General features: G+C 45.8%; 1 protein-coding gene across 1 annotated transcript in view; it reads left to right on the plus strand.

Moving 5' to 3' along the window:
- The window catches only part of LONRF2 (LON peptidase N-terminal domain and ring finger 2), a 40,070-nt gene extending 34,725 nt beyond the window's left edge, over positions 1-5,345 (plus strand). The window contains exons 11-12 of the mRNA XM_047781423.1: positions 1,344-1,493; positions 4,462-5,345. Coding sequence (XP_047637379.1) covers positions 1,344-1,493; positions 4,462-4,656 — 345 coding nt within the window. The 3' untranslated portion in view covers positions 4,657-5,345. The remainder of the gene's footprint in view (positions 1-1,343; positions 1,494-4,461) is intronic.
- Positions 5,346-27,198: the final 21,853 nt, after the last annotated feature.

The following is a 27,198-nucleotide window of genomic DNA, read 5'->3' on the forward strand; positions in this document are numbered from 1 at the left end:
GAAGTGTCCTCAGTTCTGTTCAGGATGGTGGATGTGCTAGAGTGTATGGTTGACGACACTTAGAGCCCACAGTTGAGAACTGTGCTTTCTCAGTGTGTAAGTCATGCTGCAAAAAGCATTAAAAATGACTATAAGGAGGAAGCCCTTGGAATGACTGGATCTCTCTTTTGAATTCTTTGGTCCACATTTGGAAATGTGGATGGGGCATCTTCAGCTCTCTCATATACCGCTGGAGGGCACTTTGGGGACAGAGATACATTTTTGTGACACCTGTGAGCAGTCACATCCACACCCGTGGGGTCAGCTCTGTCCTTTTTCCAGACAGAAAAGGACATCTGTTTCTGGTCATCTGTTCACCCTGATTTTCACAAAGACTGTCATTTTATAACTAGGAAGGACCTTCATAGTTTAGTCCCATTTTACAGATGAGAAAATTCTGTCCTAAGGAGGCCACAGAACTGGCTAACATTCCCACACAAGAAGCAATGCTGAAGCCAGAACAAACCTGGGCCCCTTGTCCCCCGCCCAGTGCTTTTCCCATCAGGTGTCCTCAGCAGAACTGAGCCATGCTGGCCCGTGAGATGGGTACCAGGTTGAGGCAGGGGGCGGGGTGTGTGTGTGTGTGTGTGTGTGGTCTGTCTAAGGGCTTAGGGCCTCCCGGGGGCATCAGGCTCAGGCCATGCGCTGTCACTGTAGCATGTCTTTTGGAATATAGTTTGGTGATATGGAATACAGTTTTAAAAGGTTACAACTCTTTGACTTGATAATTCTGCTTCAGGGACTCTATCCTAAAGAACTGAGAGCCCCTTCTCTCTCTTTCTCTCTCACACACACACACGGAAAACCACCTTTGCATAAATACTTATGTTACTTGTGTTATTTTAAAATCTATCTCACTTGAAGGATTGAGTGAATTATGACGTATCTCAGAGGGTTGTGTGTCGCCATGGAAAATTATTTATAATAACATCAGACCTATGTTATGTCAAGAGAAACATCTGGGCGTTACAGATGGACAGGCAGGGAGGGTAGCTTCAGTTCCATGGCATAATGAAAGTGCAGATTTCTGGGTTGGGCATCTATCGAGTTTATAGAACACTAATGAGTTCCCTGGTGGCCTTGTGGTTAAGGGTTTCACATTGTCACTGTTGTGGCACGGCTCCGATCCCTGGCCCAGGAACTTCTGCATGCTGTAGGTGCAGCCAACAACAACAACAAACACCACCTTATAAATTATCCAAGTGCCGGGAATCCACCCAGTGGATGTGGCCGTGGCCGCTGTCGGGGGGTATGTGTGTGTGTGGTGGTGGATTGCTGAGAAGGTCATCTTTTTCCTCATTCAGGTGGAAGGTCCAGGGCACGAAGAACTCTCCACGCTCCACGATTCTGTGTATCACCAGTCCGTGTCCTGGTTTACTTCACTGCAGGATCACATGAAAGAACAAATTTTAAGCCATTTTGGGTTAATGCCAGACAGGGAGCCTGAGCCTCAGGTATGCCATCCCCCTCCCCTTCATGGAGCTGAGACCCAGGGTGCTGATGGAGAACTTGGGCATACCTGCTGTGCTTTTGACTCCATCATGATCGCCTCTGAGCCAGTTCATGGATCAGTAGCCCCAGGAAGCACCTAATGGGTAGTGTGTGCCTTTGGAAGCAGAGCAGTAATTGCCTTCTGATGAACACGGTGTGAAGGTAATTCTTTTCTATCAGAAATCAGTTTATTCTGATGGGCTATCAGCCTTTGTTCTTCTCTCACCCACATGGGAAGATCTGGCAGTCATTTCACTGTACTGGCAGGAACCTCCACGTTTTGTGCATAATGCTGCCTTGTACCTAATGAGCAGGTGTTGCATAAATGAAGAGGAAGTTCCCTAAAGCTTGTTCAGTCAGAAGCTCTCCTAGCAGAGTTCCTATCATACTTCAGTGGTTAACGAATCCGACTAGAAACCATGAGGTTGCAGGTTCAATCCCTGGCCTTGCTCAGTGGGTTAAGGATCCGGTGTTGCCATGAGCTGTGGTTGCAGATGTGGCTCGGATCCCGTGTTGCTGTGGCTCTGGCGTAGGCTGTCGGCTACAGCTCCGATTGGGCCCCTAGCCTGGGAACCTCCATATGCCGTGGGAGCAGCCCAAGAAGTGGCAGAAAGACCAAAAAAAAAAAAAAAAAAAGGCTCTCCTAGCCGTCGGTCCTGTCAGCATCATTGGCTTTCTCCGGTGCTCCCAGGAGCGCTTTCAGTGATGCTCGTTCTTTAAGTGGTGAACGGACTTCAGGTCTGTGAAGCATTTCTGAGTGCTGAGGCCACCTCTGCCCTGCCTTTAGAGCCAGGCAGGGTGGTTTGGGCTGGTGACTGAAAGCATATGGTTCTTCCTATATACACACTCCCACTTGTCCTGGGAGGGGCAGGACCAGGTCTCAGGATGTTTAGGGTAAGATGTGTAGCTTTTCCATCCATTTTTACATTCTTTTCTCTCTTGAGAGCTTCTATCTTCTCCCCAGGCTTGCGTTCTTTCTTTTCCAAACTCAGGACAGTGCTTTCAGGCGAAAACTGCCCCTGAGTCCTTCCCCACCCTCCGCTCCATCATAACCTCTCTTCCTCCTGTTGTGTAGCCCGGATTCAGAAAGCACAGTGATTAGAGTAACTTGGTTATGGTGTTTTTTTCTAAGAATTTTTGCTTATTAACTCAGTTTATCTGGGAGTTCCCATTGTGGCTCAGAGAGTTATTACCCCAACTAGTAACCATGAAGGCGTGGGTTCATTCCTTGGCTTCGCTCAGTGAGTTGGGGATCCAGCATTGCTGTGAGCTGTGGTGCAGGTCACAGACAAGGTTCAGTTCCCATGTTGCTGTGGCTGTGGTATAGGCTGGCCAGTGCATCTTGGATTTGACCCCTAGTGGAAACCTCCATATGCTGTAGGTGCAGCTTTAAAAAAAAAAAAAAAAAAAAAGCACCCCCCCCACCCCCGTTTATCTCTAATTGTAATGCATCACACAAACACAGCAGCTTCAAACAACAGACATCTATTGTCATACAGTTCCAGAGGCCATAGGTCCAACCCAGGTCTCCTGAGGCTGTGCTCAAGGCCACAGCAACACTGGATCCCCTTCTGGACGTTCTGAAGCAGAATTGTTCCCTGACCTTTGCTGGCTGCTGGCGTACCCTGGGCCTGCCTTCCTCCATCCTCCCCTCCAGGCCAGCAGCGTTACATCTCTCTGACCATCCTCCGTGGTCACATGTCCCTCTGACTGTAGCCCAGGAAAGCTGTCTGCTTGAAGGACCTGCTTGTATGACGAGATTGGCCTCCCCATCAAGCCTTTTACTCAGCTCCTCCCTGCTCTGTGAGATGAGGAGGGAACGGGGATGGTGAGTCTCGTGGAAGGTCATTTCTTCCAAGACCTATACCTTCCTCCCTTGGAGAGGAAGCTCTGGTGCCTTGTGCGCAGTGACGTAGGATGCCCGTACGCTCTGATCGCTCCCCAAGCAGAGGTGACACCAGAGCCCCCTCGTTCCCTGGTTCCCAGTTTGGATTCTACTGGCCTGTGGAGTGGGAACGGAAAAGAGGCCATAATACTGGATGCCAGGGCCTGGATGTCTTGGTTCCAGCCCCAGGAATCTTGAGAACAACGGCGTGTATATATAATTAATAATAACTCTTTATATATGTATTCAACAACTCATATATATGCATATTTGATACATATGTCCATTTGTCGAGTAGATGTTATTAATGTTTTTTTTTTTTAATTTCTCAAGGCCACACCAGTGGCATTTGGAGGTTCCCAGGCTAGGGGTCAAATTAGAACTGCCGCTACTGGCCTGCACCACAGCCACAGCAACATGAGATCTGAGCTGCATCTGTGCCCTGCACCATAGCTCACAGCAATGCGGGATCCTCAGCCCACTGAGTGGGGCCAGGGATCGAACCTGCATCCTCATGAATACTGGTTGGGTTCTTAACCCGCTGAGCCACAGCGGGAACTCCACATCGACTTTATTATTAGATTTATCTTCTCATAGGACCCAAAATGTACAGATATTATTGGCTTTATAAATATTTTGGCTTGTATAGTATGTTTAAAGCTTAAAAAACAAACAAAAAAAACCCAATGCCACACAACATTGGAAAGTAGAGGTAAAAATCATGGTCCCCTCTTCTTGCGGGTCATGTGCTCTGAAGTAGAGCCTCGAGAGAACAAGAGTGACTGAATTCACAAAGAATTTCCCTGAGGAAGCTGCTTATCTTTGCAGACTCTTCCTCTGTGAACTCCCCACCTGCCTGTGTGTAACCCAGAGGTATAGTAAAACCCTGTGTTTTCAGGGCAGGATGAATGGTGAAGCAGACCTGGGATAGAAAGTGGCATTTAACCCCTGCTCACATGTCTGTGGGTGAAACCAAAGACAGCGCTGGGGGAGCAGGCTTGTCTCTTGGGTGCTAATTTTGTGTTTTCTTTGCACTTCTCTCGCAGAGTAATCCCAGCGGTCCTGCGTGGTCCTGGTGGATCCTGGCGGTGTTGCCGTTGGAACGGAAGGCCCAGCTGGCCATCCTCGGCATGACCTCACTGAAGGAGCGTCTGCTTGCCATTCGGCGAATTTTAGTCATCATCACACGTAAGATGAACAGTCGGCAAGAGCTGGTTAACAGCAGGGAGAGAAATAATTGACTTTCTCTGTCAAGGCTGCTGGAAGCCCTTGGGGTTTTAGGAGGGGTGCCAGATATGGATGAGTCGCCTCCATCCGTTGTGCTTTGTAAAATGCTTGTTGATAGAGTTGCAAAACGGAACACTTAGCAAACGTTGACTCCTGCTCACAAGTTCAGAGTCTGCATAGGACTGTATAGGTTTACTCTGAAATTTGAATGGAGCCCATAGTTGGAAAACAACCTAAAAAAAAAAAAATACTCTCTGAAACAGATGCTTCTGGTGTGCAGAGTACTGGGAACAGGGGTCGGGGTGGGGATCCAGATGGTGGACAGTGGTTTAGGTTTTGCAAGAAAAAAGAGACACCTTTCCTAGAGAGGGGTCTTGCTTCTCCCCTCCCGACAGAAACAGCATGCTTCTCCCGATGGGAACAGCATGCTTCTGTGGGTAGATAGTAAGAGGAAAAGCACATTTTTATCTGGAAGCCTATTTCTCTGAGTACACACTAACTGGAAACGTGCTTTTGGGCTTTAAGTGAAGTCACTGTGAAGTTGTCTGTGAAGTTGAGGCATCCAGCCATTGTCCCTTGCAAGGGCCGAAGTCAGTCCTTACCCTAGAAGTAGTAGAGAACCGGATAGAACTGTGTTTTGTGTCCTGTAGTAGTTCAAACATTGTAAATTGCATGTCGTAATTAAATGAATATCAAAATACAAGAAGATATCTCTTGGATATAGAACAGTCAGAAAACCATGTAGTTGATTTGAGGATATGTATTTACACACACTCACACTAAAGGAAGAATAAAGGGAGCTACAGCTGTATGTGCGTTGGGATGTTAGGAGCACAACCAAAGCGGTACAAAGACCCTCTTGCAAATATAACCCTGTCTCACTGACTTCGTGGATGTGAAGGAAGCACTTAGAAGACGGTCATCTTTCTATTCAGATTTATCTTGGAAGTCAGACCCATCAGTAAGGTTCAGTTCACCATTCGTCTGCTAATACAGGAAGCCTTTAAAAAGCTGCTATGAAATGGGTATTTATTTATTCCAGGAAAATGTACCAGGAAGGGGACGGGAGGACAGGTATGGAATGTAAATATTTAGCAAGTTTTTCTCCAATCCTGACCTAAAAATCTCTTTTTTTGCTTGAAGTTTTATAATGATGAGACCAGGTGTTATCTATTTTAAAAAAAAAATCATGTGACTTCCAACCTCTAGTATGTTTTGGTGATATTAATTGGAATAGCCATTTGGACCTGAGATACTGAATCTTTCTATGGTCCAAGAGCTGGGGCATTTCGTTGGCTTCTTGGCCTGTGATGTGGATATTATTAACTCAGAAACGAGGAGAACAAGACTAGAGAGGAAACCAGCTTTGAGTTTTGCTTTATTCATTCCAGGGATGTGATGTTTGAGTTTTAAAAATATATCTAAAGATACTGAATGTTGGTGGTTTATCAACCCATCAAGCAGTTTATTATTAGAAAGACTTCATAAATCATATTTGTTTCTAATTGTAGGAGTTTTCAGTGGCTGAGATTCAGCTTCATCATAGCAGTGAGTAAATACTATTCTTGTGTAACTTGGCCATAAAGAAAAAATTAGAAAGTATTTTCCAATCAGATGTTCCCAGTGCCTCACATATTGTCATTCTCAAATCTCATCTTGAACATGGTTTAGAGATAATTGGGCTAAGTGATTTCTAAAATGTGTTATTAATTCATGCATTGACAATACTATTCACCATGTTTAGGCCCCGTATCCTAACTTGGTCATCTAAAAGAAAGCCAGACTGCTTCTAGTATGCCAGAGACCTTTGTCAGAAACAGTTTGTGACCATGCAGGAGCATTGACTATGCTCTTTCTCTTTTGGAAACCCTTTTTCTGCCTTAAAACCGTATCATTGCTGTTTCCATGTGGAGGTGTCCAGATAACCACAATGCGATCACAGTTCTCCAGGAGCTTTTCTGAAGTTGAGCCTCTGTGTTCAGAGACTCCGGGCTTCCCCATAGCAGTTGTGTGCTATTGCTCTCTCACATCGCTCTTGAAATGACCTCAGTTCTTTAACCAGAATCATTCAGTTATCTCTTCCTGACTGTCTGGCACTTTCTGAGTTCGCTTCTCATTCTGAGCCTGCTCAGCAGTTGTGACGCAGACTACAGCAACCAAAGTTTTTATTTTTAGTTATTTATTTTGCTTCTTAGGGTGGCACCCACAGCATACAGAAGTTCCCATGTTAGGGGTGGAGTTGGAGCTACAGCTGCCAGCCTACATCACAGCCCCAGCCACGTGGGATACGAGCTGCCTCTGTGACCTATACCACAGCCCAGGGCAACGCTGGATCCTTAACCTACTGAGCTAGGCCAGGGATCAAATCTGCATCCTCATGCATATCAGTTGGATTAATTTCTGCTGCAGTATAGCGGGAACTCCCAGAGGTTTTTGTTGTTTCTGTTTTCAGACCCCAAAGGGAGTTGACTGCTATCGTTTCATGCACTGTCCAGCATCATACCTCTGTATTGTGCAAAACAAACAGGAAGAGACTGGTACTTCCTGAGCACTTAGGTCCCATTATTTGTCATGAACTTGAATGAAGGCAGCAATATCCCAAGTCATATTAGGCAGGAAGCTTCCTTTTACACATGTGAAAAATGAAAAAAGAAAAAAAATCTCCACTTGGGTTTGCGACAGATCTAGCTAAAGTAGAACAGTCCCCCTTCCCCTCCCCACCTTTTTTCTATAATAGAGATGTCATTTCTAAGGATTTCTCAGAAGAATAATGTAATGTCTCATTGAAAGTCAGAGCATTCCAGTTTAATTTTACAGAAGCTGTTCTGACCCTAATGTTTTAGTTAGAGCAGAATGAAAATAGAATCTACTTAGAGTAATAACAGTGTAGGGGAGTAATTTTTCTTCTTTAGATTTAGCACTTACAGTACAGAACAGAACACTCTGTTAGGTATTTTCCATTCACTCTCCTAAGTGGCTTGACTCGTAATTCCATCCCTGTCTGTATCTTTGAAATGCAGCTGATATCCTGGCAGTCAGTATTCTGAAAGCCCGCGGGATTTGGGGGGCAGGGGTATCTTCCTTTTTTATGTGTTCGTGGCTTCTGAATTAAGAATTCTTTGAAAATTCCAAATGAAAACATTAAAAAATTTTCAGGTTTATCCATGCGAGCACAAGATTGAACTAATTCATAAGCCAAATTTTGGAATGTTATCCTGTTTTTATACTCATAAAGACATCCTTTCTTACCACAGGACTTTTGAATCATCAAGAAACAAAGTTAGTAGATGGTAGAATTGCTGTGAACAATCATTTTGTCGTAAAAGTTTTGGAACATTGGCAGTTGATGCAGTCAACTGACCTAGCCGTATGACATAAAGTCAGGATTCATAAGCTACCTTTAAAAAGTGTTCATCTGTTTCTTTTCCTTTGTTTTTTAATGTTGTCTTCCACCACTTAAATTATTGTTTAAAATTTAGATGCTGTCTTTCAAATAATAATAAAAATATTGGAGCTCTCCCTGTGACACAGTGGGATCAGCAGCTTCTTGGTAGTGGTGGGATGTGGGTTCAATCCCTGGCCTCACTCAGTGGATTAAGGATCCCGAGTTGCTGTGAGCTGAGGTGTAGGTCAAAGACGTGGCTTGGATCTCGCATTTCTGTAGCTATGGTATAGGCTGGCTGCTGTAGCTCCTATTGGACCCCTAGACTGGAAACTTCCATACGCCGCAGGTGTGGCCCTAAAAAAGAAAAGAAAAGAAACCTATCAAGGCCATATTCAAGTAACAAGGAGGGGTGGGAGGGAGAGCTCTCTGGCATTTCCCATCCAAGAGCTCTCTTAGAATAGTTAATACAGCAAATGCTCACTCAAAACTGAGAGAGTTAAACAAGCTCTTTGGGAAGACAGGGTAGGAATAAACATGAAGCAATAGTTAACGAACTCTTTGCAAAAATAGCAAAACTTCAAAGACGTTGTTATTGTTAATCTCCAAAGAACTGTTTGGGACCAAGTGATAATAGAGCCTAGGTAGGTGCAAATTTAAAGACCATGAATTTGAGAAAGAATCCAGAATCAGTTAATAGTCCAGGTGAAAGAGACAGACTGTGAATCCTGAACTTTCTAATGGGGCTTGTCTGGGCATCTTGGGAAAGCTGTTTCATCTGATGTTATCTACTTCATTTCTGGAAAATTTTCACCTTTAAGTCATCACGTGGTATGCAGGTCCAGTTAGGGTTTGGTGCTTTCGTGAGATGTGTCACATGAATCCAAGAGTCTGTTCTCTGGAGTTTTGTGGCACACATAGCCGTTGGTACCTAATATGGGCCTTTCTGGCCACGTTGAAGAGAGACTTTATGGAGGTGTCTTTTTCAGTAGACGAAATCTGCAGGTTGCAAGGTGTTCAGCTTAAGGTCTTTGACTGCCTGGGACATACCCCAAAAAGATTGCTTTGTTACAACATGGTCATTTATTATAGAAGAAATGAAGCCTTTACAGAATGACATGTATCTCCTTGTATCAGGTGTGGATCAGAAGAGGCAGAGGCCAGAGCCCTGTGTCTGATTACGAGTTGCAAAGGGGGTGGCTCTGAGATTGCGAAGGACCAAAGGCGATGCTTTCAGCCAAGGTTATTTGGAAGATCTCTGCACATTTTGCCAATTGAGTCTTAATAGTGCTGTCAGCGCTTTGAGCTGACCTTGCAGATTGAGCCTGGGTGAGCCCAGTTAAAGTGTTACAAAGCTGGCAGGATGACACAGATTTGTTGAAGCACCTGAGTTGGGAAATGGGTTCTTCCTTACTGAGAAGCTTGAGAGGAGGTTCCCCAGGAAGAGAGAATCTTTTTCTAACAAAATTTTAGCCATAGAAGCAGTGTTCTGTCTCCAGGGGAAACCTTCAGTCCAGTGCGAAAACATACAGACCATGATGAAAACATAGATTTATATCCACGAGGCGGGGTCAGCTGTATGAAATCCATCTGACAAACCTTGACTGGTCCATCAGGCAATTCAGAGTGTCTAGGAGCCATGTGAACAAGTTCACCTGGGTTGTATTTGGATAGGTGGGACGAGCAAGGTAGCTACTTCTCGAGGCCTTGTTATCTCCCCACCAGGATTGGTTCAGGAGTGCCTTGTCAGGGGGCCACTGGTTTAAGGCACGGGCAGTGGTAAGGAGTGCTTATCAGCTGTCACTACAAGTGTTCGTGGTTTTGCCTGTGGCTACAGTGTGAGAGTGGATAATTCAGTCTGTTGGGCCAATGTAGCCGAAGGTTAAGGTGCTGCTTTGGTGACTTCAAGAGGAGTTGCAGTAGCAAACGCAGCCCAATACGTACCATGTTCATCTTTTAAATGGGAACTATTAGTAAACCACGAAAAACCTACATCCGTTAGAGGGGTCTCCTGCAAATTAATACAGAGACTCAAATGGTGGTCTTGCAGTGTGAAACAGTCATGAGGGGTTTCATCAGCGAAGAGGGGAGAAGATAAACAGGATTAAGGTTGAGGACATGAAAGAATTATAGGAGGAGCAGTTAGCAAAAGGATTTCGTAGGTGTGCTGAGAACTTAGGACGGCTGCACTGCACAGGGGCCAGAGAGGGTTCGGGAGAAGCGGTGATTATTTCTTTGGTGGCCTTCACCAGAAGAGCAGTGCCAGGCATGGCTCTGAGGCAAGGGGAGTATTCCAGTGCCATGGGTATAGCTGTTGGCGGTAATACCCTCTGGGTTGGTGACAGTCCCCTTGTTTTGGGGTGAAGACTCCAAGGCTGTTCCCTTCCTTCTCACATACAAAGGGGAAAGAAAGGGGGAGCTGACGATGAGGCTGTCCAGGGGTACATGGTCTCATTGAGCGTTTCTTTCAGGTTTCAAAGCTATGTCATCTTGATCTCCTCAAATAATGGGGTCACATTTGCTGTTTTTATTTAATTTTTTAATTTTTTGCCGTACCTGTGGCATGTAGAAGTTCCTAGGCCAGGGATCAAACCCTCACCACAGCAGCGACCCTCGCCACCGCAGTGACAGCGCCGGCTCCTTTACCTGCTGAGCCACAGAACTCCTGCTGTTTTTAAATAATGCGTGTAGGGGCTGGGCCACAAGAGATAAATTTGAAATCCAGTTTTGACAGTAGCCAGCGAGCCCAGGAATGCCACGTGATTAGTGCAGAGTTTTAGACTTTGGGAGGTCAAGATGCCACGAAGCCAGCCTAGGTCCTAATGTAGCCCTTGTTGTGAGATCAGGTGGCCAAGATGTGAACTTGAGTTTGGGCAAAGCACACTTTTTTTCTGGAGGCTTTGTCCCTGAAGCTGAAAGTTTTAATAGGTAGATGCTGTCTTCATGTGACTAGGCTTGAGAAACAGCACATAGAAACAAATCACTATATAGCTGACCCTTGAACAGCATGGGTATGAAATACCTGGGTCCACTCATTTATGGACTTTTAAAAAATAAATATGGGAGTTCCCCTCATGGCTCAGTGGTTAACGAATCTGACTAGGAACCATGAGGTTGTGGGTTCGATCCCTGGCTTTGCTCAGTGGGTTAAGGATCTGGTGTCGCCATGAGCTATAGGTAGGTTGCAGATGCGGCTTGGAGCTGGCGTTGCTGTGGCTGTGGGATAGGATGGCAGCTACAGCTCTGATTAGACCCCTATGCTGGGAACCTCCATATGCCATGGGTGTCGCCCAAGAAAAGACAGAAAAAGACAAAATAAAATTAACAAATAAAATAAAAAGTAAATGTGTACTACAGTCATCCTTGGGTGAATCCATGGATGTGAATGCAAAGTTCTGACTATGAAGTTATACTAGGATTTTTCAACTGCATGGGGAGTTGGGGCCCCCAGCCGCCATGTTAGTCAAGGGTCAGCTGTATGTTGTAACAGCATAGAGCCTGCAGAAAATTTTTATTTCATCCCAATCAAGTTTTAAGACTTGTGGAAAGTCAGAGGACCTTTCCACGAAACCCTGCAGCATCACTGTCCAAGTGTATTATTTATAGTCCTTCCCAGGTAAAGGCAAAAAGATATGGACTCATCTTTTCAACTGCAATGCAAAAGAAGGCACTGCATAATTCAGTTAAAGTGGGAAAAAAAATGCCTTCTGGGGGGAATGTCAGTTGTGCGTAAGGGTTGGGGACGAGACAGTGTCAAGGGATGACAATGTTGTATGTTGCTTGCACATCCTGGACAAACCTCTATTGTTGGCCCTTGGATTTTTCTTTTGGGTAAAATAGGAGTGTCACAGGGGTTAACACAAAGCATCAGGAGGCCCTGATAGAGGAGTGGGATAGAAGTGGAATCTTCTGTCATGGACTTTGTGCTTTGAAGGGCTTCTTTTTTTTTTTTTTTTTTTTTTGGTCTTTTTGCTATTTCTTGGGCCACTCCCGCGGCATATGGAGGTTCCCAGGCTAGGGGTCGAATCGGAGCTGCAGCCACTGGGCTACACCAGAGCCACAGCAACACTGGATCCGAGCCGCGTCTGCAACCTACACCACAGCTCATGGCAACGCCGGATCATCAACCCACTGAGCAAGGGCAGGGACCGAACCCGCAACCTCATGGTTCCTAGTCGGATTCATTAACCACTGCGCCACGACGGGAATTCCTGAAGGGCTTCTTTACGTAGAGGGTATTGATTAATTCTAGGGAAAAGTTTTAAGGGATCGCTTTGATGAAAATACGCTGTGGATTTTGTCAGTGTCAGTGGGAGATTTTGCAGTAAGGTGATGGCTGATTCTGTAGCAACACATGATCAGTGTCTTCAGAGTCAGCTCCAGTCCAGCAGAGACAGAGCAAATAAAGATGTCAAAGCATCACTGAATGTTACCTGGTTGGGTATTTTGATTGCAGCAGTCTGGGTCTAGAATTACATTCCCCTTTGGGGAGTAAGACATTTTGGCGTCTTACTAATAAAGGATGCCTAGACCTAATAAACGGATAGGGTCAGAGGGGCTAAGGACACGAAGATGGGTATCTCTCAGAGTCTGACTAAAACGAAATAGGTTCAGAAACATGACCCTGCTGGGGTTTGTTGGGGTCCCCTCTCTTGGGCCTGTTTCTGTACTCGGAGGCAGGGGAGTGCTGCTTTAGAGCGGTGGGGCTGAGCCCCAAGGGAGGGTGCCTCTGATGTCAGTAGGGACAGACATTCGCCCCCAACCTGGAGAGTGATTTCTCTGACCCAGCAAAGAGGGAGAGTGGGGAAGAGCGCCTGTAGTTCCCCCTCAGGAGCTCCATCACTGGGAGTTAGGGGGGCACTGGAAAGGCTGGCGGAAGGGCTGAAGGTGCCCGGAGTGTTTAAGCTTGTGATAATTTTTTGTTCTGCTATCCTGGCTTTTTGCAGTAATAAAAGAAACTAGGAGATTTTGGTTTCACTTAGGGGCCTTCATTTGCCAGAGTAGAAAATTGAGACTTTTCATGATCTTGCTTTTAGGTGACTCATCTGGGGGTGGGGTGGGGGAGCGAGTGAGCCAATTTGCTAAATTAACTGGATGTGGAATGGACATAGTTTCCCATCCCACCCTTGTCCTTTTACCTAAAAGAGAAAGATCCTGGTTCAGCCATTAATAAAGATAGAATTAAAGGCTACCTGAGCAGATTCAGCGTCTAAAGATCAGGATTTTCTTTGAGACAGTCGTCAGTTGATTGTAATAGTTATGAACAAGTTCATCACAGTTGTGTGTGCAAGACTGATTTTTGTTCCTATCAGTAAGCTTAGGAAAAGCTAATGGAATTGCTAGATGGAGTTCTCTGGTGAGTGTTCTAGCATGTTGCCAAAAAAATAGGAGTTTGTTTTTCTTTCTTTTTTTAATTAAAACAATTCTTTTTTTTTTTTTTTTGTCTTTTTAGGGCTGAATCTGAGGCACATGGAAGTTCCAAGGCTAGGGGTCAAATCAGATCTGACGCTGCCAGCTTACACCACAGCTACAGCCACGCGGGATCTGAGTGATCTACACCACAGCTCACGGCAACGCCGGATCCTCAACCCACTGAGCGAGGCCAGGGATCGAACCCACATTCTCGTGGATACTAGTTGTGTTCTTTAACCACTGAGCCACAATGGAAACTCCCAGGTTTGTTTTTCTAAATCCGTTTTAGGATGTTCCCATCAGATAAGTTTCATCCAGTCTTTGGCTTGACCCTCACCAACAAGCATGTGATGCAACCAACTGGTATAAAGCTGAAAGACCACGTTAGTGAGTTTGATAGCTGTGTTAAATTCTTTGGCAAACCTGTGTGGGTCCTTGGTAATGTTAGGAAACTCTTTAACTATGGCTCACAATTTGGCTTTAGTCCACAGAACACAATCTTTTGTTTGGTTTCTTAGAGGTCCTACCTTTCAAGGGGCACGTTCTGACAGGTTCAGGGGAGGAAGGAGCAGGGAGAGGTTTCGGGAAAAAAAGGAAGTTTAGTGTAAGAATCAGAATGGGGATGCAGAGGGTACAGAGGAGGTGGGAGGCAGTGCAGAAGGGAAGGAAGAAGACGGCCCTAGAGGTGGGCACCAGATGACTGTCCTGGGTCGGGAGACATGAGATGCGGGAGGGGAAAGAGGCCTCAGAAGCCATTTTATCTTCCTTCAGTTGTTGTTTGCTTCAGTTAATTTAAAAAGTGTACTTTGCAGGGAGACAGTTTTAGATTCCTGATAAAGGTTTGGAAGCCTCAAAATAAGCATCCCATTCAGTTTTGACAATTTTATTTTTTCTGTATTTTTAGGGCCACGCCCATGGCATATGGAGGTTCCCAGGCTAGGGGTCTAATCTGAGCTGTAGCCGCTGGTCTACACCACAGCCACAGCAAGGCCAGATCCAAGCAGCGTCTGTGACCTACACCACAGCTCATGGCAACACTGGATCCTTAGCCCACTGAGCAAGGCCAGGAATCGAACTTGCATCATCATGGTTGTTAGATTCATTTCCACTGGGCCACGATGGGAACACCCAGTTTTGACAATTTTAGACTCCTGGCTGTTCAGTTCAGTTTAGGAAAGTAAGTTTGAGGCATTCAAAAGTTCCCCATAATGCCCATTGGTGTTCTAAATTATTTGTGGTAAAGTCAGTCCTTTAGTTGGAAATGCACACAAGAAGGGATCATGGCTTTTTAACATAAAACCAGCCAGGATCCCTGAAGTGGTGCAGGCATGGTGCCCACAAGACATTTAGATGACCACGATTCCATTTCTTAGGGGTTTTTCTCTAGAGCAAAGGGGAAAAACCATTCTGAACAGCACAAGTCCAGTAGGAAGAGCTCAGTTCCAAAAGGGGTCAGACCAAAAGCTTGCACAGTTCCAGTAGAAACAGATTGGTTTCAAAGTCAGGCCAAGTGTCAGGCAAGTACTCACAGAAAAGACAAAGCCTTTAACAGGAAGGGCAGAGCCTTCAAAAAGGCAGATCCCCAATAAAGCCTGGAGCTGTTTCCAAATGCGAAAAGGGTAGACCTTGAATCCAAGAGAAGACTTACCCTCAAACTCCAGGACTGACAAGAAAGCAGTGATGCAGTGGGCATGCTGGATGCTGGCACCTGTTTGCTCACCAGTCTCAGAGTTATTGGAGTTATTTCCAGTCTTACTTCTCTGATAGCAACTAATGTTTGTCTGAAACAATGAAAACGCACTCATTTTACCAGCAAGATGGGTTTATTTAGGAACAGCAAAGAATTGCAATTTGGGACATGTGATCTATGGAAAACCACAGGCAAGTCTGGAGAACAAAGGAGAGGAACATCCTTTTTTAGAGGAGAAGGGGGAGTTGGGAGGGGCTGTTATAAACAAAGAGTCCATTGGAGGAAACTGAGAGTTCAAAGTATAGTAGCTTTTTATTGGCTGAGTTGTGACAGCCTCTCATTGGCGGGCTGTGGCTGGGCATGGAGAATTTCTTCTTCCTTCTTCCTATTGGGTAGTAAAGTAATAACATTTTTCCTGTTGGAAATGCAAGGTATAACTTCCTGCTGGGTCTTAAGTTGGCATCAAGTGGTAGGGCATGAGGGCTTTGTCTTTTGGTCTCCTGATTCCATTTTATTTTATTCTTATTATTTAATTTTATTTTAATTTTATTGTCTTTTTAGGGCTGCACCCACAGCATATGGAGGTTCCCAGGCTAGGGGTCAAATCCAAGCTGTAGCCGCCGGCCTACACAACAGCCATAGCAACTCGGGATCCAAACCGCATCTGTGGCCTACATCACAGCTCATGGCAGTACCGGATCCTTAACCCACTGAGTGAGGCCAGGGATTGAACTTGAATCCTCATGGATACTAGTCAGATTCATTTCCACTGAGCCACAATGGGAACTCCCTGACTCCATTTTAAATGAGGTTTCCAAGTGTTCATTTTCACAACCTTTTGGTCAACTTCTTTGCTTCCTCATCCTTTCGAGTCAGAGATTTCCAGCATCTGTTCAGGACCAGATATCAGAAGGAGCCTTTCTTAGCTATGAGATGTGTACCCAAGGCTCAGTGCCTTCTAGTTTTGAAGCAGGGGTAAGGTGCTTCCAGCAGTGCTCGAGGGAAGTCTTCCTCTGATGATGTTTCCAGAATACCCACTCATCAGGATCTAGACTGTGTCCAGCAGGATGCTTGGCCTTGGAATTGGGGAAAGCTGCTTTGATCTGCTGATGATAGGCTTGGGCATTAGACATTAAAGATGTACAGAAACTGGTTATAGTAGCCTGAGCCTGCAGGGGTCATCTGAAGGCTGTGTGCCAGTAGATACTGGTCTGCTGGTGACTGTCTTGTGTGGAGTGAATTTATGTTTCCCAAAGGGGATCCTGCAAACAGCAAGACCAGAGACAATACCCTAAGCCAGAGGAGTTCCCGTAGTTTTGGTAAGTTTAGAAATTTTTAAGTTTGAAGATCCCATTAGTTCTCTCAACCTTGGCTGGTGATTGACAGAAGCAGTGATGATTCCAGAAGTTTGCAAAGCTCTCGCTAAGACTTGATTTGCCCAGTGAAGTAGGTGTCTCAATCATGGGCAGTTGTGGAAGGTCCATCCCAAGTGGGAAACGTTCTCTGGTAACTTATTTGCCACCATGAGGGCATCAGCCTTGGAGCAGAGAAAGGCTTCAGCCCATCAGGAAAGCATATACACAATAACAAGAGCATCTTGGTAACCCTGGTGACCAGTGCCAAGTGGCAGTTGGTTGAAGTCCAGTTGCAGGTGTTCAGAGGGTCCAGAAGGAGGAGCTCACCTGAGGCCCCCGGGAACAAGAATAGTTTCTCCAGGACTGTGGACTGGGTAGGTCAGACCCTGTTGGTAGACTAGTTTTGCAGTTTTGCAGAACTCTCCCTGCCGTTTGATGTACAAGTTGACTCATCTTAAATGCACTCTGGTGAGTGAAGAGTTGCAAAAACTGAAAAATAGGGTTTGCCAAGGAGCTGGCAAGAACCAGGAGGCTGTCTTGGATTTTCTGCAGCACTGACTATTCATTAAATTTTCAGCCATTGTTTATCCATCTCAACTTCTCTGATTCAGGGTCAGACCCAATGTTGCCATGTTGCAAGGACATCAGATGACAAAAGTCTGGCAGTGAGGGGTCATTTTTGGCAGATGCAGAGTGGACTTCTTCCACACATGGCACGGCCTTTAGAGACTCTGATGCTGCTGCCTCCACGTGAAGGTCAGCGGGGACATTGCCCTGGTACCCAGCTTCACGCCTTTTAGTGTGGCTCTCGCTTTGGACAACACCAGTCTGGGAAGCAAGAGAGCAACAGAATGGAGATCATTGACTTGTTGTCCATTTTTGACTGGAGCCTCCGGGGACACTAGAAGTCTCCTTTGGTTCCATAACGTCCCCAACTCATGGATGACCCTGAAGGCATCTCAGCTCTCAGTAGAAATACTCAGAGCTTATCCTTCTGGTCACTATTGTGTGGGGGAAGGTGTGGAGCTTGGCCTGTTGGGCTGATCTAGTGTGTGGGAAGGTTCCCTTTCCTAGGAGTTATTCTGGGACATGACAGCAAGAACCAGCTCAAATATCTCCTCTTTTAACCGGATGACCCATCAACTAAACAAGATTAGATCAGGGTTGGTTAAGGGGTGTCTCACAAATCAGGTGTCATGAAATGTGATGTTATTACCCTCCAGTCACAGGGCTCGACTTGTCAGGGAGAGGCTGTAAGGTAGCAGCGTGAGGAATGTTGCAGAGTTGAAAATGCAGGTGAGGTGGTGAGAGCAGAAGGCTCTTATAGGGAGATGCCTCCTTGCGGAGAAATGCTGAGACAGTGCAGAGTTAAAAAGACTTTGGATAGGGCGTGAATTTGGACACAAGCATCATTTGCATGGTTCAGCTCTGCTGAGGCTTCCCCAGCCTTAAGACTGTGGGGTGGACATGCCGTGGGTCAGGTAGTCTGCTGCAGTAGGCTGTGTTTATTACCAAGTTCTTCCTTTGCACAAGTAAAGTGAAAAGTTTTCAACAGTTGGGTAGCCCTAGGGCAGGTGGCTCTCGCAGTCCTTGTTTGAGCCTTAGAAAAACCTGCCTGGGTTCATCTTCCCAAGGAAGGGGTTCAGGGACTGAAACTTGCTGAATTTCATGGAGTGGGGAACCCAATAGGGAAGAATTGGGAACCCAGGGTCTGCGAGAACCAGCCAAGCCTGGGATCCACCAAGCTGTTTTCTTAGTCATGGTTCAGGAAATCCTATATCAGCCTCATTCTTTTTGGAGATAGTGGAATCCTTCAGCGTTTAGACGGCGACCTAGGTAGTGAACAGTGTCTAGAGGTGATTGTCATCTTTCCCTAGAGACTTTGTGTCCCTTTGCAGCGCACCATTGGAGCAAATATATGGAGCTGGGTAGCTGGGCTCAGCAGTGGGTTGGGTCTTCTGCATATTGTGAAAGGGTCGCTTTCCCAGGAACTGGAGGGTGCTCATGTCTTGATGGAGCCTTTGGGGCCTCAGCGAGCCCACGGGGCAGGCATGCATGTATCGCTGGTTGTTCCAAGTCAGGGCAGGGGGAAGGAAATTGGCTGGTGGGGTCTAAGGGATGCTGAGAAAGGCGGGACAGGGGTCCATGGCATGAAGCATTTCAAGTCAGGTGGAATCTGCGACAGAGGGTGTTGGGCTCAGAACACCTGGAAGAGGGTTAACTGTGGCTGACCCTTGACCATCGTGACCAGCATGGGTCCACTTAGGTATGGATTTCATTTTCAATAAATAGTACTATGGTGCTATGCACTCAGAGCTTGGTGGCATCTGGGGAGGTGGAACCACAGATATGGGGGTCAGACTGTAAGTTACATGCACATTTCAGCTGCACGGTGGTTGGCACCATGCTAATGCCCATGTTGTTCAAGGGTCACCTGTATCCTACTAGTAGCTCTTGGGCCCCGGACTGATCGCCACTGCCATCATTAAGTTTCCAGACCAGCGGGACGAGCAAGCTGCAGGGCTGGTGCAGGGAGGGATGGGCTCCTGGGCCCCAGTCCCCTGCTTTGACTGTGGGGCTTGGGTGGCCTCAGACTTTGATGGATGGTGAGGTGACCTGGGGAGAGTTGGAGCATCTCCTGGAAGCTTTAGAGGGGCCACACTTTTAATTCTTTCAATGCTAGTCATTACAAGTAACCTGCACATGCTTGGCTGTGTCAACTAAACTCGGGGCATTTTTGTTCAACTTCTTTGTCCTCTGTGACCAGGACAGACTACAAGGACCATGAAAGATCCAGTTGAGGTTGGTCTGGAAATCCTAAAATGAGGTCTCTTTGGGAAGCCAAACCTATTGGCCTTTTTAATTTGCAAAGGAGATCTTTGCCTAGAAGGTTGGAGGCTGGGTCACGTAGCGCAAAGGAATGTTTTTCAGTGAAATGCCCAAGACTCATGTCTACCAGTTGAGATCAAAATTCTCTCTGAACTTTACTAGATAGCCTCACTATGAAAATCCCCTTTTACTCTGAGGGTTCGCTTGGCCTGTGAAGGTGGCCAAGTAGAAAACGCAGCTCTGGTATCAACAAAAATTTGCCTTAGGTTTCCCATTAATTTAATTTTATTATTATTTTTTGTCTTTCTGTCTTTTCTAGTGCCGCACCCGCAGCATATGGAGATTCCCAGGCTAGGGGTCTAATCAGAGCTGTAGCCACTGGCCTACGCCAGAGCCACAGTGTCTGTGACCTACACCACAGCTCATGGCAACGCTGGATCCTTAACCCACTGAGCAAGGCCAGGGATCAAACCCGCAACCTCATGGTTCCTAGTCGGATTTGTTAACCACTGAGCCATGACGGGAACTCCTTCCCATTAATTTTAATGTTAGTTCCTCCTTGACAGTTGAAGGGAATCACTGATAATAGTTTGAGAGCAATCTCTTTTCCGGTGTCTCCCAGTCGATTACAGCTATGATACCAATCTTTGGACAAGCATTTTTTTAAAGTTGGACTCCTAAGGCCTTGTTTCTCCAGGATAGGGAAGGAGACAAGGTGAAGAAAAACAGAAAGGAGAGACTCTACAGGCCTGATCCCGTTGTCTTGGGAGTGCTGTCTGCTTCAGCTGTTCTCTGCATCCATCCTTAGAAATCTTGAACTTGAGGCCACCAGTTTGTGTGTGGGTGCAGTCAGGGTTGGGGGCTTTCTTTTTTTTGTTTGTTTTTTGATATCATATGAGTTCTTTTATTTCTATTTTCATTTTTCATTTTAAATGATTTTTATTTTTTCCATTACAGTTGATTTATAGTGTTTTGTCAGTTTTCTACTGTACAGCAGAATGACCCAGTCACACACATATGTATTTATAGATACATTCTTTTTCTCACATTATCCTCCATCATGGTCCATCATAAGGGACTAGATATACTTCCAGTGTATACAGCGGGATCTCATTGCTTATCCGTTCCAAAGGCAATAGTTTGCATCTATTAACCCCAGATTCCCAGTCCATCCCACTCCCTCCCCCTCTCCCTAGGCAACCACAAGTCTGTTCTCCAAGTGCAAGCGTTTCTTTTCTGTGGAAAGGCTCATTTGTACCGTATATTAGATTCCAGCTGTAAGTGAAATCCTATGGAGGGACTTTCTTTAGATGAGACTTGTGGACCCAGGAGTCAACTCCTTGGAGTTTGGAGGCACAAGTATTGGTCAGTACACTTGAGAAGGGCTTTTCCAGTGTGGCTGAAGGCTTTTGGGAGATACTTTTTCCAGGTAATCAAGTCCCCAGCTTGCAGAGTGTAGTGTGTGAGACCTTTGTCTCCCTGGAGCCCTGTGAAATGAGAAACTGCTCCAGGCAGTGAGGGAGGAGTTGGGATATTTAGGAGTTTTTGAAACAAAGGGCAGGAAGCAGGAACAGAAGAGTCCTGGGGCTCAAGGAAATCCCTCCTTTGATATGCACCTCCGCTGTCAGGGATCCTGAGTTTTCACAGCCTGCAGGACTCACCAGCTCTCACCCTTGGAGGTGACTGCATTTGCAGATGATGATGACATTCTTTATCCTTAACTACAGACCTGGCTGCAATACCACCCAAGGAGGAAAAGGGAATATCAGGATGTAATAAGGTGAGGGGAGCAGTGTGCAGCATCCATGCATTTTAAAAAGTTTGTTGCTGATCACCTGAAGGTGACTACCAGTCACAAGGAGCAGACATCACCATGAAGGATTTTAGCGTTTTTTCTAGATATGAGGAGATGCAAGAATTGGGCACATGAAATCTTCTAAAAATATCTGACGATCTGAAGACGTGTTCTTCCAGCTTTCCCAGAGCACAGAGTGCCTCCCTCCTGATGTTTGCCCTGAGCTGGTGGCAGCTGCAGTGGCTCATAATCTAATCAGGTCGCAAACCATTTGGTGTTGAGTGTATACACCCTTCAGGATTCAGATTGGATTGTTGGAAGGGTTGCTGTCCCCTCAGTTCAGGAGACAACTAGAACACTCCTGGTAGCCTGTAGTCTTGGAGACACAAACTTGACCAGAAAATGAAGAATTAGAGGCCCAATCAGAAGAATCACTATGTCCATGACGAAAGAGATACCAGTGGATTTAGCCAATTGAACTAAGACTGGGGATGAAGTCCTGTGTAGAATTCCAGACATCCCAGGCAAGAGGGTTATTCGTGTCATGGAACCAGCTTTCCTGTTGGTATATTTTCTGTATATCTTGTCCCACTCATCTGGAGGTATTTGTACATGTGTACCAGGAGGTGTTAGCAGCTGCGCAGATGCTGCCTTGTCCTGTCATGAGATGACCAAAGCTATTCTGTTATCCATCCCTGCATTGGCTAAGGAACCCACCACCACAACTTTTAACTGGTCTAATCTAGAGGCTGTGGTTCTGGCCTGTTCCTCCATTGGGGTGGTTAGATTTGGAAGAGTGGCCTCATAAGCACCCCTTCCCACGCGGCTGCTAATAACCCTAGCGTGAGGCCTATTCCTACAGTTACCAGTCCCAAGGCTCTTTCCCCTTCTGTCTGCTTCCCTGGGTGAAAAATACTTATCACAGGGTCATCGTGTCCCAGGGTACATTGACCGCATGAGCACATGGCACCTTGGGACCCTCTGACCTGGTTAGAATAAACTGGTCCTGGGTTTCCTTTAGGCAGTTGATTCTCTGGGCCCCACAGAGAAACACAGATCCTTCTGGTGTCCATATTGTTCTCTGTATATTTTTCCAGAGAGAAGAAAGGACTGGGGCCAAGGGTGAGTTCATGGTGCACGTGTTACAGGAGGAGGATAACGGGTCCAGCTTGTAGGGCCTGGTCAGCCTGCAGGCATTTTTTTTTTTTTTCCGGAGGACCGCCACACCAGCTTTTATTTTTGGTGTGCTTGAACCATTCTTTGATGGGCTCTCAGTAGTCAGCGAATTCTAAGGTCCTCCAAGAAAAGTGGAGGTACCCTTGGATGGCTGGACCATCTTTTGGGTTGGGTCAGTTCCTTTGCTGATTCATTTTAGATTCCTCCTGTGGAATGGTTACAACTTGTGAGGTTGTTTTTCTCAGCGAGGAGCAGTTTCCCCAGGCCTCCTGGACTGTGGATGAATGGTGGGGCCAAGCTCTGTAGGGAGGCTTCAAAGGGCACAGCACATTCTAAGGGAACTGTGGTGTGTGTTGAGGTGACATCAGACTAAATGCAGGGCAGTGTTAGTTCAGGGGTGTTAGTTCAGGGGTGGATACTAGGGTAGCTACTAGAGGAAATTCAAAGGTTATATAGTGTTTAGGCCACATATTAATGGGGGAAACTGGGAGAAGTTTTGGGCTGGCGGGGCTAAGGATGTTTTTCCCTGGCTATGGGGATTTGGATGACAGACCCAACATTCCTTTTTAAGGGGACTGATGAATCTCTATGTGCAGTCTGTAGGAACTGTCTCTCACCCTGGTGCTGAGGTTGAGGAGGGTAAGCCCCAGATGAGCAGTGCTTCACCATGAACAATGGAGGCAAGAAAAGATGTCCCTTTAAAGGGGCGGGGGGTGTTCTTATGAGGCCATTACACATCATTGGCACATGGCCTGACACCCCAGTAAATTCCCTAGTTACTCGGGAACATCCCAGAGGACCGGAGGTAATAGTGCCTCTTTAATTTGGAATCAGAAGACCCTCATGAGGTTAGCAATTCCTAGAGGGAGTTTCATTATTGGATGCAGTGGGTCTGACATACAGGGCACACAGTCGATGAACACACCAAGTGTTTTTGATGAAGGTAGAAGCAATTACTACATGTGACAAGTAAGGAGACAGGGAGATGGCTCTCAAAACACTGGCTTCCCAAATGACTGGACTAGGGGAGTTTTAAGTCTGGAGAGCATGCATATTTATGAAAGGATAGGCATGATATTATAATGAGGCAGAGGTTACATAAAGATTACTCTTGGTTGCCAAAAATTGTGACTAGATAGGTACTTAGTTTATTGGTTGTTTATTTGCACTGTAGTCTCTTGTTGACTGGAATGCATTGTAACCTTTTGGGAACATGTGCTTGGAACTTTCTGCAGCTTGTCCTTTTTTGGTCTGTGACTTCTGGTCATGGCCACTGGTCATTGTGTCGTTGTTTAGTAGCTAATGTAGTAAAATCAGCATACAGTGAGGTTCAGGATCTGTTAGAGGTCAGATTCATTGCCATTTTGGTTTCAGCTGGTTCTATCCAGTTTATGTTTTTATTTTCTTATAACTTCCTATGACTTTAAAGATATATGTAGTTCCTACTGAAGTGAAGGGGTGGTGGGTTTTGAGCAACTCTGGTAACATTAGGAAGGTCAATTCCAAAGAAGAGAAAACAGGTTTTAAACCCATGTACTGAGACATTCATCCAGAAGTCTTGTTCCCAAGTCTGACTTTCTGCAAAAGTGAAACTGCTATGTGCCAAAGGTTGTAGGTGCCACGCTGGGGCAGAGGTCCCCAAGATGAATCTTCTAGGAAAGTCGTCTAGGCAGCTGCTGAAGCAGGTAATCTGGGCCCCCATTCCCATTGCAGGGCCAGTAAGCCATGAGCAGTTGTCCAGACAGGGCTTAGGATCCCATCTGGGGCGCCAAAATTTGTAACCAAACAAGTTGGCTCTTTGCCCTTATGTTACCAGAGTTTCTCAAAATCCACCAACCCCTCACTTTAATAGGAACTGCATATATCTTTAAGGTCACAGGGTCCAGACACAAAGAAAGACCAGATAGCAAGACAACTGTCTTTTGCAGAGAGAACAGGCTCTACTACAGGGCAGCCAAGCAGGGAGACAGGAAGCAGTGCTCACATCTGTCTCCCTGGTCGGGTTTTGAGTGGAGCATTCACTGTGGAACTAAGGAATGAGAAGAGGGAGGGAGGTTGGAAATGATTGATGGAAAGTAAGTATAAGTTTCAAGAGTTCTCTGCACAGGCGATGTGGTCCTTCATGCCTCTGCATGGGTCTCTTGTGCATTTTGGGGGGAGGCTCATATGTTACATGTGGATTTTTGACCTGTGACATCTCAAGTTCACTGTGGGTCTTTCTAGTTGCTCAGTATGCCTGCTCTCTTGACCAGTGCTTCCTTGAAGGGGTCATTAGCAAGTTTCCATTTCTGCAGTTTTCTAGTACTCCCCCACACAAGCTTGGGAGGTTTGGTGATTCATTGTTTCCATCTTCTGAGCCTTGTCAGTTACAGGGTATGGTTTCAGTGCCATCCCTGAAAAGGTGGTACTGGCACCTCAGTCCTGAATGTTGTTGTCAGGTGTGTAGATAAGAATTTGTTCATCATCTTGAGCCCTGGAGTTGTGCATAAGAAATGGTTTTCCACATCTGGTTATGTTACACTCCTCTGGAATTTCACTTCCATGCCATGAAGTTGGATCTGGAGGTTGGTGTCTGTTTTGAATTCTGTTTGCTTGCCTCTGATGAGTTTCGTTTTGGTGGCATTCACAGGACCTCTCCATCCTGAATATCATGGAGAGTTGCCTCAAAGGACCTACAGTAGCGTTGCCCTTGGCTCTTCTTCCTGTTGTTTTTAATCTCTTCATGGTTTTCCTTCCTCCCCCTTCAACACTAATGTTCTTCTGGTGTTTTCCTGTCCCATCTTGAGTGATTGCAGTGTTTTCTGAATCCTGGCAAGTTGTACACTGGACCTTGTAGTTTCTTCTCTCCTCTTAATGCCAGTACCTTTTACTCCTATTGCTGTTAAAGGAGTGGAGATGGGGAGTTCCCGTCATGGCTCAGTGGTTGACGAATCCGACTAGGAACCATGAGGTTGCAGGTTCGATCCCTGCTCAGTGGGTTAAGGGTCCAGCGTTGCCGTGAGCTGTGGTGTAGGTCGCAGACACAGCTCAGATCCCGCATTGCTGTGGCTCTGGCGTAGGCCAGTGGCTACAACTCCGATTGGACCCTTAGCCTGGGAACTTCCATATGCTGTGGGAGCAGCCAAAGAAAATGGCAAAAAGACAAAAAAAAAAAAAAGAGTGGAGACGGTAACAAAAGTTTTAATAATGCAGTATTGGCTTTTCTTTTTGCAAGTATACCAGTCCTGCCATATTCTGCTGAGAATTTTTGAATAAAGATGTCGTATTGCTTAGCAACAAAGAAGGGTTATTTTCTTCCCCCTTTTGTAGCTGTCTCTCCAGTAGTAACTGGTTTACTGGCAGGGAAAACCTTACTAAAGCTTTAGGGACTTGACACCTGAGGTCATCCAGTCAATAGGTACCAAGGGTATGGTAGCCATGCCAGTTGACCCACGTGTGAGAGAGTCACACTCACTGACACCTCTTCAAATAGTGGCAGATGTTTCTTACGGGTCTGCCATGATTGTACCTCTAAATAATACTGGTTTAAAGGGAACATCATCCATGAACCCTGGGAATATGAGGGTTGTAGGGGGTTAATTTGATGCTTGGTACCCTCTGCCCCCCAAGGCTATGACACCCGATCCCTGTGTGGTAGGAGAGCCACACCTGTTCTCACTCCTCCTAAAAGGAGATGTTCTATAAAGGGTTCACGCCACTGCATTCACTGCCTCTTCTATGTGGTACCTTGACTGAGCTCCCTCCAGACTCCACCATTATTAAAGGACCCAACCATGTCCAACCAAGCGACTTACTAATCCACCATGTGTCACAAGACCCCAGCCTCCACTTGTGCATTTCTCTATCTGCAGCTTCTCCCCCAGCCCTGCTCTCCTGCAGGTTTCAAGCCCTGATCTATCTACCTGATCCCAGGTGCCGTCACCAGCAACGCTAGTGGGGCAGGAAGGGTTATTATTGGCAATACGGTTACAACACAACTTTTGGGCCAACAAAATATGATAGTATTTTTAATGTATTAATCCTGTAAATGAAAAATATAAATAAATGTTTTGGGCTAATTGAAGCCAGAGGCATTGCCTAAGCATGGACATTTTTTGACAGGACCAAATATCAAGGGCCATTTGATGTGGACCAAAGGTCTCAGTGACTGTTTAGGACAGGACCAAATATCTGCTAATCATATCATTTGTCGTATATACATTTAGTATATAACTTTTGGATTTCCAGTTGGATCAAACTGTGGATCTTTGTTTTAGTGCAGTTATGTATGTGTATGGATGGATGACTTTAAAATTGTTATTTTACCAGCACTAATGCGTTTATTCAGTAGCTGATTTTTTTTTTTTAATATGAGATACAACGTACACCTTTCCCTGTTGAGGCCTCCGCTCGTAATTGATGCTTCTTTCTTGTGGATGATTCACCTGTTGGGGTCTGTAATTGACAATGCTTCCTATTGTTGATGCTGGAGTGGTCCTGCATGAACAGCCCTTTTGGCCTCCGCATTCCACTTTAGTGAGGTTTCCCTTTTAAAATTTTCGTTATCTATATTTTGTTATTAAATTTTAGATTTAATGCAAACATCATAAATTAAGTATATATTTTATGATGTTTGCATTAAATTTATACACATATACACACATGGATGGATAGGTCTCTATGTACTTACCTTTTATTTTTTTCCCTTGTACCTAGGGGGATAATTCTTCTTCTTCTTCTTTTTTTGTCTTTTTGTCATTTCTAGAGCCGCTCCTGCGGCGTATGGACGTTCCCAGGCTAGGGGTCTAATCGGAGCTGTGGCCACTGGCCTACACCAGAGCCACAGAAACGTGGGATCCAAGCCGTGTCTGCAACCTACACCACAGCTCACAGCAACGCCAGATCCATAACCCACTGAGCCAGGCCAGGGATTGAACC

This window comes from Phacochoerus africanus, chromosome 5 (genome assembly GCF_016906955.1).
Source record: "Phacochoerus africanus isolate WHEZ1 chromosome 5, ROS_Pafr_v1, whole genome shotgun sequence".
NCBI lineage: Eukaryota > Metazoa > Chordata > Mammalia > Artiodactyla > Suidae > Phacochoerus > Phacochoerus africanus.